Here is a 13,565-nt window from a genome sequence, read left to right as displayed (position 1 = left end):
CGGCTGCACCCCACCCGGGGAAGAGGCGAGGACGGAGCCGCGTTAACCCTGCCTGGCTGTGGGCGAGCACGGCATAGGGATGCACCGTGGGGGGAACAGGGCAGGGATCCAGCCCCTCCTCCCACGGCTGCCGGTGTGGGATGTGGTGTCCCTGCACCGGACGGGGCCCCCCACAGCGGAGGGGTGGCTGGGGCAGCCGGCACGTGCTGCTGCCGGCCCCGCCAGCGCCCCACACACGGCAGGGGCCCCTTGGAGCCGCAGGAGGGGTTTGCCTAGAGAGCCACGGACAGCTTGGAGTGGGGCAGGAGGCGTGAGGATGGGGCTGGCAGGGCACCCCCATCTCTGTCAGCCTGGCGGGGTTTGCCTCTTCCCTGACTGGGGTGGCAGGTCCTGCTGGCACCCCTTCGTCCCTACTCACTGGGAGAGGCATTGAAAGGGCCAAAAAGTGGGGCTGAGAGCCAAGCCAGCTGCCTCCAGAGCCAGGACATCAGCCGGGGCAGCTGCAGGGGGCTGGAGCAGGGTGAGGAGCCTTGCTCACCCCAAGAGTGTCCTCCTCTCCTTCCCGGTGCCAGAGGGTGCCAGCCGGGAGGGGAGAAGCAAGGAGACCCTGTCCCCTTTGGGATGGAAGCTCTGTGGGAACACCCCTGGCTCTGAAGGGCACTGGGGCACTCACAGGGCAGGGGAGCACCCAGCTCCTCCAGCTCTGTAGCCTGTCTCCGGGCCTTCCCACAGTGGGGGCCACCCAGGGTGCCCCCATGTGCGAGGGGCGTTGCTGCTGCCAGTGGTGGGGGCAGGAGCAGACCCCACGGGTGCAGCTGCCGGCAGAGCGGCACAAACAAAGGGTTAAGCTGAGCGCGGTGTGCCGGGAAGGCCAGCCGGGCTCCCGCCCCCTCCCCTGGCTCCCAGGGCCAGGCTCTCGCTCCACATCCCCCGTGTTTGATTTGCACCCTGCCGAGAGCAGCCGGGGAGGTAGGGGCCCTTGCCCTGCTGCCTACACAGCGCGGGGGGGGGGGGGGGGGGGTGTGTGCGTGTGTAGGGGGAGAATCACAAGCATGGTGCCTGTTGGGGACTTCCCTGTTCCCTCCATGGTCCCTTTGGGGCCGGGGGGTCCCACGCCAGGCACAGGGAGATACCCTTACACCCCAGGAGCAGCATAAGGGTAGCAGAGGAGTGGTCCAAGGCATCCTGCAGCCCTGCTGGGCCAGGATGGCCCCCCCCTCCCTGTGGCACCTGACCCCTAACCTTGGCTGGGTTTCTCTCTCCTGCAGAGCTGCCACCATGAACCAGCTGATACTTTGCACGCTGCTTCTCTTGCCCCCCTGGGAGCTGGCTGGGGCATGTCCCACGGGCTGCCAGTGCCATGACCCCAAGACCATCCTGTGCGCAGCCAGACGGGGCCAGACCGTGCCGCAGGGGCTGCCCCCCAGCACCCTCTCCCTGTATGTCTTTGAGAACGGCATCACGATGCTCAGTGAGGACAGCTTTGTGGGCCTGTCTGCCCTCCAGCTCCTGGACCTCTCGCAAAACAAGATCACCAGCATCCAGAAAAACATTTTCCAGCCCCTGACGGAGCTCGTCAACTTGGACCTGTCCTCTAACCAGCTGCAGGAGATCACCAATGAGACCTTCCATGGACTGAGGCTGCTGGAGCGACTCTACCTGCAGAGGAACAGGATCCAGCACATCCACGCTGCTGCCTTTGACACGCTGGAGAACCTGCTGGAGCTGAAGCTGCAGAACAACCAGCTCTGGGCCGTGCCACCCCTCGACCTGCCCAACCTCCTGCTGCTGGACATCAGCTGGAACAAGATCCCCACCATCGCACCAGGGGCCTTCCATGCTGTCAACATAGAGTCCCTGAAGATTGCAGGGCTGGGCTTGACGAGCTTAAGTGAGGAGCTCTTCCAGGCCCAGAACAACCTCCACGAACTGGACATCTCTGACAACCTGCTGGAGCGTGTCCCGGCGGTGCTGCAGCGCCTGGGCAGCCTCACCAAGCTCAGCCTGGCTGGCAACGCCCGCATTTCCCAGCTGCCGGCGGAGCACTTCCGCAACCTTCACAACCTCCAGGAGCTGGACATCAGCAACCTCAACATCAACACCATCCCTCGGGATTTCTCCAGCTTCTTCCCCAGGCTGAGGGCTGTGACGGCCGCCGGCAACCCCTTCAACTGCATCTGCCAGATGAGCTGGCTGGTGGCGTGGGTGAACGTCAGCGGCGTGGTCCTGCGGCGGCCTGAGGAGACACGCTGCCACTTCCCCCCTAAAAACTCTGGCAAGCTGCTCCACCGCCTGCATTATGCCGACTTCGGCTGCCCCACCACCACCACCACCACCCCTACCACGCCACGCACCACGACGCTGCCACCGCCGCCGCCGCCTGTGCCGCTCCCCACCGGCAGCCGACCGGCACCGCAGCCCAGCACTGCTGCTCCCACCTTGGGGGCCAGGGCCCCTCAAGACAGCTCCACGCCAGCACCCTTCAGCGACCTCCCAGCCCCCACCAGTCCCCCACCGCCTGTCTGTCCCCCTCGCACGTGTCTGAATGGCGGCACGTGCCGCCTGGGTGCCCAAAACCACCTGGAGTGCCTCTGCCCAGCCGGCTTCACCGGGGCATACTGCCAGGTGGAGGTGAGGGGGACAACACCGTCCCCAGCTACGCCGGCGCCGCCGCCCAGCCGGCGGGTCAGCATCACACAGGTCAGCAGCACGTCCCTCAGAGTGGACTTGCAGAACTACATCCAGTCCAGAGCGCAGCTGAAGGGCATCCGCTTGAGCTACCGAAACCTCTCTGGGCCCGACAAGCGGCCGGTGATGCTGCGCCTGCCGGCTTCGCTCTCTGAGTACACAGTGCGGGCGCTGAAACCCAACTGCACCTACCGCATCTGCATCGGGCCCTTGGGGGAGAAGGTCTCCAAGGAGGAGCACTGTGCTGAGGCGCAGACCTTGCCGGCGAGCCACCAGCAGCACTCCCCTGTCACTCAGAGCAAGGACAGCAACCTCACCCTCATGATTGTCCCCGCGCTGGCTGCCGTGCTGCTGTTGGTGGTGGTGGTGACTGCCGGCACGTACTACCGCCGGCACCGCCGGGCAAAGGCACATGCTGGCCCTGGTGTGGATGCCGGCCCACTGGAGCTGGAAGGGGTAAAAGCCTGCCTGGACAATGGGGATTTGAGCAGCCATGGCTGCAAAGTGCCAGAGGCCGCCATGCTTTCCGGTGGCTCTGAATGCGAGGTCCCGCTCATGCAGTCGCACTACCCCAGCAACAACAACACCCCGGGGCTCAAACCCTCTTACTTCTGAGCCAGGCAGGATGGGGCTGTGGGCAAGAGGAGCCCAGGACACGTGAGGGTCAAGCTCCAGCAGTGGCCGCGCCGCGTCCCTGTGGGGCGAGGAGAAACCCCAAACCCTGACCGTGCAGTTCCCGAGGGGCTGCCACCCGTCGGGAGGAGAGGCTGGTTTTGCTGCTCGGTGCCTTGGTGGCTGTGACTCTACATAGAACATGGGTAGTGGAACAGAGCGCAGGGGGGTTGGGGGTTTAAGCAGCGGGTTGGACGGGCTTTTCTTTTTTAGCTCAAGGTGCCAGTGACTCGGCTAAGGGATGTCCACGTGCTGGTAACAAGGGTCCTTTAGCAGGGCATGGCCCGTCACTCTCCACTCCCTGGAAGCTGATGTGAGCATTGAGGCCTGGCCGAGGTGCTGGGACCCTCGGGACCCCCAGGCCGAAGGAAGCGCCGCGCAGGCGAACCGGGAATTGAAGCTTTAAGAACTCTGAGAGAATATTTATACAAGGTTATTTCCCATTTCTTCTGGGAAAACGAATTTTTTTTTTGTTTTCTAGTACAGGTTTGTGTATGTCCCTTTTGTAAAGCAGACCAGGAGGGTGTCTTTTTGTAAAAAAAAAAACCCCAAAAATTAAAATCCCAACAGTGAAAACCACGATGCAGCCCTGAGAGTGTTGGGGGGTGTTGCCCACCTTGCCCCAGCGTGTGGGCAGCGTGGCGTGTCCCCTGCGAGGGAGCGGCGAGGTCAGCCATCTCCTCCCCTTGCTGTTGGCAAGCACGGGGATGAGTCAGGGCTGTGGAGGGGGTGGTTGGGGAGGCTTCACCCCCACAGCGCTGCCCCCGCCCCCCTTCCTCCAGCCACGGGTGCTGGGGCGGTGTTCCTGAAACGGAGGCTGTGGGGTTCGAGTCAGCCCCTGCCCTGCGCATCATCCAGCCTTACTTCATCCCTCCCTGCCTGCCAGCTGGCTCCGGGGCCGGCCACGGGACAAACAGCCCAGCCCCACCTCTGTAACCTCGTGACATCACCCCCACCGGTACTGCCACCCCCAAAGTGCTGGGGACAAGCGTCAGCCTGCTCTGTGTGTCCCCCCAAACCAGGGGGCTGCACCCAGGGCTGAGGTTCTGGGCCCCTGCAGTGAGGCCCCCGCCGCCTGGCCCCAGGAACAGCCGGTTTCGTGCGCTGGTCCCGGCAGGGAGGGCTGGAAGCCGGCGCTCGGCAGGTTCCCGCTGCCAAGTGGTTTCTGCTCCAACCCTCTGGTTTTAATCGTTTTCCAATCCTTTATCTTTCGGGCTGGAATTTTCCAGGTTGGGGCCCTGCCCGCCGAGGTATGTTTGATTTGGAGAGAATGAGCAAGAGCGGGGTGAAGCGCCGTGGCTGCCGCCGGCGCAGTTGAGGGTCACTGCCGTGCCGCGCCAGGGCCGGCTGCTCTTCGGGAGACACGGCTCTGCTGCGGGGTACAGCCCTGACCCCGCAAGCGCCCCGGTCCTGCTTGCCTGGGGAGGACAGCGGTAGCTCTGGATGCAATTAGGGGTGCAGGGCGGCGGTGGGGGCCGTCTGGCGGGGCCCCCCTGGCTCCCAGGTGGGCTTCCGGCAGGGCTGGCTCCCATTAGGGCCGGCGCAGCGGCAGGAGGGGCCCCTCGCCGGCGCGGGCGGGTCGGTGCGACGGCCACGCTCGCCCGCTCAAAAGGCCCATTGTGGTCCTCTCCCCACAGATTTTTCAAATTAACATCCCAAATTCCTCTGAAAATTGCTGCTGTGTAAATATTTTCACTGTGAGCTTTGTGTATTTTCCAGCCCCGCGAGGAGGAGAGAAGAAGCGGCCCCGGCGGAGCTGCGGCCTCGCGCCGGGTGCCTCTGGGCTGCTGCCGTCCCAGCCCCCCGCCCCGAGCCCGGCCGGGTGTGGGGTCAGCTCCTGCGCAGCCCCTCGCTGTCACCGGGCTATGAGGGAGCAGCAGCTGGGACCTTAAAGGGGGTCTATGAGCCCCCTTCCCTCCTGAGCCCTCGCTTTCCCTCTTGCTGCTCAGCTTTGTGATGTGCCCATCCCCTAATGAAGCTCTTCCCCACTTGCACTTAGCTGGAGGTTTGTGGGGCCACCCCCCACATGCCAGGCGGGTACTGGGGATCCCCACGACACCTCGACAGGTCCCGTTGCTCCTGGGGAGCTTCCAGCAGCTCCCAAGTCACCGCATCCGCACTGGGGTTGCCACGCTGGCTGCCCTGGCGTGGTGGGAGCAAAGTGGGGGGCTCAGCTTTGGCAGGTGCAGCAGTTGGGAAGCCCCAAGCCAAGGTTTTGCCGGCGACTCGGCAAAGCCAGATGCCAGCCAGGACTTGTAGGGAAGGGGCTGGAGCAGCAGACAGTGGGCTTGGCCTTGTGCAGAGGGGTATGGGGGTTGCTGTGGGCAGGGCAGAGCTCGGTGCCCCATGGGGCTCAGACCTCCCCTGACATCCACATCTTACCCAGGCGGCTCAGCAGCAGCCTGGCAGTGCCCCAAACGCCCCTTCCAGCCCCCGAGCCCCCGCAGTGTCCCAAACACGGGCGCAAAAGTCCCCCTGGCCGCTGCCAGCCCCAGCGCGCGCGCCAGGACCGGCTCCGAGCGGCACATCGTGCGGTATGGCTCATTCCTCAGAGCTGAATCAGCGCTGGGGAGGGATTGCAAAACCCCCTGAAACCAACCCAAAAAAAATCCCTCTCCCTCTGCAGCCCAGCGGGGCCGGTAAGTGAGAGCCCCAGCCAGAAGCCACGGGCAGGACTGGGGGGGTCGGCGGGGAGCCACAACGGGAGGAGCTGCTGCTGGCCTCACAGGGCACATCCCGCTGCCCCCAGCACTGGCCCTTCCTGGCACAGGCAGCGTCCTGCTGGCACCCAGCTGGCTGCCGACCTGGGGGTCTCTATAGGACCAGCCCCGGGTCCCCTGGGTTCCCCAGGACCCCGCGGGCAGTGCAGAGCCCCGGCACAGGACATGTTGCGGGGTGCTGGGGGTCCCCATCCCCGTTCCCCTGGGGTGAGGGCAGGCGTGTGCCCATCCCACAGCCCCGCACGCTGCCGCAAAGCGTTGGCTGCCGGGAAGAGCTTGTGGAAAGGCCGAAATCCCAACGGCTTCCAGGAACGCTGGGGAGGCCGGGGGCTGGGGAGCGCCGGTCGGCCGCGGAGGCGGCGGTGGGCTGAGGCTGTCGCCCATCTGGGAGCGATTTCGGCGCCGCTGCCGCTCGCTGCCTTCCCGCCCCAGCGGCCCCACTCCCGGCACAGGGCTATTTTTACCCGGTGTAATTACCAGGCAGGCGGCGGGGCCGGGCAGCTGCCCCCTGCATTAACCCCTTCGTGTGACCACCCAGCAGCATCCTGCCCCATGGGAATGGGTCCCACTGGGGTGGCAGCCGATGGTGTGGCCTCTCCCCCCCCCCATCTCAGGTCTGAGGTTGGTGGCCAAGGGCGGGGGCAGCAGGGAAAGCCCCTTCCCTGCTGATGGCAAGGAGAAGGTGAGGGCAGGGGGCTGCTGGGGGAGGGGGCTCTGCCACCGAGACCTGACCGCTGGGGTGGGTGTTGTCAGAGCTCCCCCCAGACACCCAGCATAACCCAAAAGGCTGCTGAGTCCCAGGAAAAGGCAGCGTACAGGGTGTCAGGGAGGGTGGAACAGGAGCAGAATGGGCCATCAAGGTCCCGTTACAGCTGGGGACTGGGGAGAGGTGGCAGGGTGACAGTGGGGACACACACAACGGCAGGGTCACGGGTCTTGGTGCACACTGCCCAGGCCCCCCCCCCCCCCAACGTCCTGCTCCAGTGCCGAGGCAGCCAAACGGCCCCAAATCCCTCCCCAAACATCACACTGTGTCAGCTCCCTGCTGCAGGCATGTCCCAGCTCCAGCACCGCCCAGCTCTGGTGAACTCTGCACCGTGAGGGGCAGCGGGGATCCAGCCATCCCCATCTCTCAGCCCCCCCACTGTCCTGCGCTGTGGGGCTCTGCCTGGTGCCAGCACACACCACGGGGACACGGCGCCCTGGGACCTCTGCAGACCTGGTCACTTTGGCCCTACTAAGCCAGCCACGGCGTGGGCAGGAAGCAGCGCGCTCGGTGAGCGGGTACCCCCAGCCTCCCTGGGGACACTCTGGGAGCTGCTGCTCTCTCCAGACCCGGCGCGGCGATGGCAGCATCCCTGGGCAGTGCTGCGCCAGGCGCCGGGCGTGCGGCAGCGGGGTCTGGTCGCTGACCCCGAGTCGGAGCCAGTAACCCAACCCCGCCGGTGCTGGTTACAATTTAGGGCAACAATAACCCATTGAGGCCCCTTCCTGGCTCCTGCCCTGCTGCTCCTTGATCCAATTAACAAGGACCCGGGGCGGGGTGGGGGACGACGACGACGATGACGACGACACACGACACAACCCGAGTCAGAGGCGGTGGCGTTGTACCTGAAGGTGCTGAGGACCACGGCACGGAGAGGGGACAGGGCCACCCACACCTCCCTCTGCTGTCCCTGCTGGACACTGGGGTGGGGTGTCAGCTCCTGAGCACGGCCCTGGCACAGCCACAGTGCTTTGAAAGTGACGTTTATGCAGTTGCAAAAATCTCACCCACTGAGGATTTAGGCTGGGGGACCCCCCAACCGGCACTTTCTGATGTGGGGGGTGAATGGGGGCTGTACCCCCTCCACTCTCAGCCCTCTTCCCCCATGGACGCACAGCCAACCCGGTGGGGCTTGATGCGGCTGTGGGCATTGGGGTGGGCACGCTGCGGGGGTCCCCCACCTTGGGGCACACCATGGCCCCGCTCTGAGGTGCCACCCGGGACGCGTGGGGCTGGCTCGGTGGGCACGGGCCCCACGGCAGGGCGTGGTGGGGACGCGGTGGGGACGCGATGGGGACGCAGGCTCCCTTTCCTGCCGTCAGTAATGAATGGTATGAGTTTCCTGCCCGCCCACTGATTGCTTCCTCAAAGAGCCTCAATGAGCTGCTGCCGCCGCTGCGCCCGGCACCCTGTACGCCTCATGGCACCGCCGACACCGCTGCGCTGCCAGGCGGCCCTTGATGCCCTGTGCCGGGCACCCATAGCCACGCTGGAGGGCCAGAGCAGGCACCCATCCCAAAGCTGCTCCACTGGCACCCCTGGGGTGCTGCGTTGCTGTCCCTGGAGCAGCAGCACCCAGCACCCCTGCACCGAGCGCGACTGGCGCCTGCAGCTCCCCCATTTGGGTGCTGCCTCCCATGGGGGTCCCTGTGAGCCCCAAACATGCCACGCCCTGCCCTAGGCCACAGCTCCAAGGGTGCTGAGCATCACTCCCCACCGGCCCCTGATCGGGATGGCTCTGCGGGAGGGAGAGTGTGGCCCCCGCTCGGCACCTCCGCTGGGATCCAGCCCAACACCCCCCCCCACCCCCTCGTCATTTATCAGCCCCGCGAGATTTACAGGCAGGGAGCGGTCGGGGATGGAATCACGGCCAGCCCTGGCACGGCTGCCTAAAACAACCACCTCCTGCTCCTTGGTGACTCCTCAGCATGAGGTGGGGGGGGGGGGGGCGTCCCCACTCACCCTCCCCATCCTCTGTCCCTGTCGCCCCGCCACACAGCCACAACCCGGCAGAGCCCCGGCTCGACGCGCAGGCAGCACCCGCCAGCCACATTCCTGGCGGCCGATAAACCCAGCAGCCAAAATAACTCCAGCCTGCGCAGAGGGGGCCAAGCCCAGCCCGGCGTCTGCATCCAATTTAGCCGGGCTGCCTGGGCCTGCAGGGTGAGAGAAGCAGCAGGATTTGGGGTAAATCCCACAGGATTCTCCATTAGCAGCAAGAAAGGACACCCAAGCATCCCCTCGCAGCACGCTCTGTCTCCCAGCCTCCTCCAGGAGTGTTAACTCTGGGCACTAATGATGTCTGCTGACCGAGGCTGGGCATGGCAAGCCTGGGGCTACCTTTGCTCGCTGTGCTGTCAGGGCTGGGGAGCAGGAGCCACTGTGGCAGCTCATCCAGCTCCTTGCTGCAGGCCTTGTCTCAGAACCCAGTGCCCACTGACAACCCAGCCTGTCTGGCATCCTGGCCTGCCACAGGGCAAGCCTGGTGTGCGGCTTTACTCCCCCGTGCTTTGCCAAGCAGTTCCAGGGAGCAGCCTGGCATGGAGTGTGCCCAAACTCCCCCAGCCCTGGTGGGATGAAGCACTGCCGGGTCCTCGCCTGCACCGTGACACGGGGCCAGCTCGGTGGGCAGCGTGGGAGGGGCTGGGCTGGGTCTAACCCGAGCAGTCTTCACCGCGGCGGAGCCCTGCAGACAGGAGACGGCTCCACACGCCCCAACACCCCTTACAGCTCCTCTGCCACCTCCCCAAGGGACGCCTTGTGAGCACGGCCCTGCTGCCAGTCTGGCCATGGCTGGCTAGGCAGCTGCCGTGGCACCATGGCACAAAGCACCGAGGCCCCACCGTGAACAAGGGGTTGGGGACGAGCTGCTCCAGCGTGTGGCAGCACCAAAGGGATTTGCTGGCCCACAGCATCTTGTCGTGCCCCAGTTCACGCACCCACCCGGCTGGCAACCACCTCGGATACCACTGGTGTGTCCCCAGCAGTGCCACCACCCCCCGCAGCACTGCGGAGCACCCGTCCCACCCCATTCCCAGTGCTGCCACCGCGCCCCCATCCCACCCGAATGGTGCCAGGGATGCAGCCATGCTGTCCCCAGCCTTGTCCCCAGCTTGGTGAGCAGTGAGACCGACCTGCCGTGCTTCCCACAGGTGTCTGACTATGGTGGCCATGCCACATCGCATCCCCACCGCCTGCCCTCCCGCCCCACAGCGAGTCCCTGTCCCTACCTGGGTGAGGTGTCCAGCGCCATGGTGAGCATCGCTCCGTTGAAATGCCGTGTGTCCCACAGCTTCACCTCCCGCTCCCGCATCTGCAGGGGCACGGACACAGTGTTGGTGGGCGCTGGGACCATCCATCCGGCCCCATGGCACTGCCTCCCTTGCCAGCAAGCCTCCCTCTGTCCCCAGCCAGGGCCACACCACCTTCAAGGGGATCTCCTGCTTTCATGGGGTACAAACCACCCAAAAATCACCCGGGGCTCCGGCACGGCCACGGCAAGGAGCGCGGTTGGTGCATCCCGGTAGCACCAGGGCCACCTTCCCAGTGAGGACTGTACCTGGCTGAACCCAACGGAGATGAGGCAGTCGCTGGAGCCCATCCAGAGCAGCCGGGAGTCCTTGTTGTTCTCATGTCCTGGGACACTCTGCAAGGCACAGAGGACACAGACAGCCGTCAGCAGCGCCGCCAGCTGTGCCCGGCACACCGTGCAGGGTGCGTGTGTCACCGGTGGGCTGTGACCCACCCCAGGGCTGAGCACGTGGAGCTGAGCGATGGCTCCTGACTCTGCAGTGACAGTGCAGTGGGGACAGCCCAGTGGGGACAGCCCGCAAGCAGTGACCATCCCGAGCCCCCACCCTGTGCCGGTGCCGGTGTGGGTGCTCTGTGGAAGGGCCAGCCTGGATCCCAGCAGTGAGTGGAGGGTGGCAGCAGGTACTGAGAGCGTGAGGGGCACCACGTGACTCCCCAGCCACTCCATGGCTCTCCCCACAGCCAGCAAGGGGCCCAGTGTGACGGGAGGAAGCTGCTCTGTGCCAGCAGGCACGAGACGAGGCTTGGCTGCAGCCATGGCCGTGGTGACAGAGGGACTTACTTCCCCGACTGCATCCCTGGGCTCTTCATCCATGCCAAATCCTGGCTGCAGGAGCTGGGTGCCCTGAGTGCTACCGAAACACAGGGCAAGCTGAGCTTTGCTGTGACCCCCCCACTGCCTCAAGCCCCTGCAGCCCTGCTCTGCCGCTCACCTGGGTTCCCTGCAGGGCCAGGACCTCCCAGCCACACCACCACCTCATCCTGCCCTATGTCCCCAGCCCCATCACCCTGCTGGCCCTGGTGCCGCTGTGCCGAGGTCGGCAGGGGCAGAGTCACCGCAGGGCCGCGGCGGCTGCCTGCCAGCTCCCATGTGGCCCCCAGATGGGTCCTGTGGTTCCCAGCAGCCAGCGCTCGCCCCACGGCACCGGCAGCGCCCGCAGCCCCCTCACTCTTGTTTGTGAAGCCAATAACCGACCGCGAACGATTTCAGAGCTGGCGTGGAAAAGCAAAGGGCTGCCAGAGCTAAACCCGGCACGGCGCTTCCAGCACCTCTGTGCAGGGCAGAGGGGACCCAGCCTGGGGGTAGGAGGGATGGGGCAGGCACAGGTCCACAGCCCTGGGCTGGCACACACACAGTGACCAGAGGAACCAGGGACACTCCCCGCTTCGGTGTGGGCATTGTGTGGCAGCTCTGTGACCGCCACTGCGGCTCCGCCACTGCAGCAGCCCGGTGGCGGTGCACAGAGGTGCTGGATCTCCCACACCCCCACCACGAGCAGCCACCTCCAGTCCCGGCTGCTGGCCCCAGCAGGATGCCCACTCTCCAGAGGGACCCGCAGCCAGGGCGGGAAAAGCTCGTCCTGCCCTTGGCTCCGGCGCACGAGCCTCCTCGCCAGCACAAACACTGCGCTCGCCAGCCAGCGCAGCTCACTGGAAGAGGCAGCGCTGGCCAAGCCCAGCCTGGCGCTCCCAGCCACGGGCAGGATGTGGGGCAGGAGGGGCCTGTCCCCCACCTCCAACATGCTGGCACAGGAGCCGGCTCCCAGGGGAAGAAGGGCCTGGAGAAGGGAACACGTCCCAGGACTGGTGCCAAGCGGGATGGAAACCCCAGGAGCTGGGGCCAGGAGAGCGCTTCTGCACCTGAGCTGCGCGGCTGTGGCAGCCAGGGCTCAGCAGCTGGAGGTTCGAGAGGCGGCTGCGCCAGCTCCCGTGCACTGCTGGGCCCCTGCCCCATCCAGCACGGCACCTGAGAGAGAGTGGTGGGCGGCAGCCCCCTGGCACGGGCAGCGCGGTTGGCAGAGGGCAGAGGGGTGGTGCCGCTGCGGCCCCCGGCCCGCGCTGTGCCGGCTGCAGCACAGGGCCATGTTTTCTGCATTAGTTCCATCCCGGCTGAGCAGCTCACTTGGCAGCCAGTGTGCAGGGGGGCTGGGGCCACTCTGCTTTCGGTGGTGCCTCAACACCCAGCTGTGCAGATGTTGCCAGAGGTGAGTGTGCGGGGCCGGGCTGCAGCCAGTCATGGGGTGGGGGTGTCCCCGGGGACCCCTCTGTCTCACGTCTGCTCCCCTGTGCTGAGGGTCTTGGGGGGCAGGGTGAGCTGGCTCCAACACTGGGCACTGGAATGGCTCAGTTGGTGGGAGCCATGGGGCAGCCATGGGGTGGCTGTGGGTCCCCGGGGCTGGCAGAGCTGGGCACGGACCCTGGCACCTAGTCCGGGGTGATGCTGGGACCCACTCATGTCCTGGCACAGGGGACCAGCGGCATCCTGAGCTGTTCATCCCTCCTGGCAGGCTGAGAGGAGCCCCAGCTCCGGGCCAGCACATGGGGAGCCACAAAGGCCGCCCAGCTCCCCAGCCCCGCCAGCGCCGCAGCAGCCCAGTCTCCTCCAGCCCATTGTGTGGGTCAAGCCCAGCCAGTTTCGGGCAGCCCAGGCCAGGGGAAACTTGTGCTCCCTCCTCAGAGCCGGGTCGGCAGTGAGGAGAGAGTTTCCCAGCAGGCTTCCCCAGCTCAGCCCAGCCCTCCCAGCACCGGTACCCCGGGGTCCCCAGCCCTGCTGCCTGCGCAGCCTCGGAGCGCTCGGCTGCTGGGGGCTGCGGGGGGCCAGCGCCAGGGAGCACGGCCGGCGTGTCGGCTGCAGCTGTTGGCAGAGATGCCGGGTGAGCTGGTAACAGCTGCCCGCAGGGAGCGACCGCCTTCAGCTCCTCAGCAGCCTGGGGGAGCCCGACACAAAGCTGCCCTGGCGCTGGGGTCACCTCTGGGGTGCTGGGGAGCCCGGGGTAGAGCCGGGGGGGCTGGGTGGGTGGGTGGGTGGGTGGGAGGGGGCTGGGGAGGGCCATAGGCAGGGCCCCAGTGGCTGGTCGCAGCCAGGACAGCTCAGCCCTGCCTGTGGCTAGCAGAGTGTGGGCACGGCTAGCGGACCACAGGCATGTGAGCCCCGTGGGAAGCAACCCCTGCGTGGGCGCTGGAGGCAGCAGAGCCTCAACCATCCCTGGGGCAGGGCCGGGCCGGAGGGGCCCCCCAGGACTGGGGCACTGCGGGGTGCTCTGGGGACAGACACCTCCTCCCGTACCAGAGGATGGCTCCAGGCATGTGGGGGAAGCCACGGCTCCCTCCAAACCCCATGAGGCTACGGGGGGGCAGGAGGATTGGCTTCCTGGGGAGCTGAGGGGGTTAACCACAGCACCGCATCC

At 66.2% G+C, this 13,565-nt stretch overlaps 2 protein-coding genes across 2 annotated transcripts in view; one reads left to right on the top strand and one right to left on the bottom strand.

The window, feature by feature from the left end:
• Positions 1-13,565, bottom strand: part of LOC311197479 (coronin-7-like) — a gene marked incomplete at its 5' end in the record, with an annotated part of 37,442 nt that overhangs the window by 9,970 nt on the left and 13,907 nt on the right. Inside the window, 2 exons of the mRNA XM_084271243.1 lie at positions 10,077-10,159; positions 10,406-10,492. Of these exons, the coding sequence (XP_084127369.1) occupies positions 10,077-10,159; positions 10,406-10,492 (170 nt within the window). The remainder of the gene's footprint in view (positions 1-10,076; positions 10,160-10,405; positions 10,493-13,565) is intronic.
• Positions 1,279-3,933, top strand: VASN (vasorin; the record flags this gene model as incomplete). The annotated part of the gene is made up of 1 exon (XM_084271289.1): positions 1,279-3,933. One exon carries the CDS (start codon positions 1,279-1,281, stop codon positions 3,301-3,303), a length of 2,025 nt encoding a protein of 674 aa, XP_084127415.1. The 3' UTR covers positions 3,304-3,933.

Source organism: Gallinula chloropus (genome assembly GCF_964237585.1).
Source record: "Gallinula chloropus genome assembly, chromosome: 15".
Classification (NCBI taxonomy): domain Eukaryota; kingdom Metazoa; phylum Chordata; class Aves; order Gruiformes; family Rallidae; genus Gallinula; species Gallinula chloropus.
The sequence above is the reverse complement of the archived record's forward strand: the minus strand, read 5'-3'. Positions and strand labels throughout refer to the sequence as shown.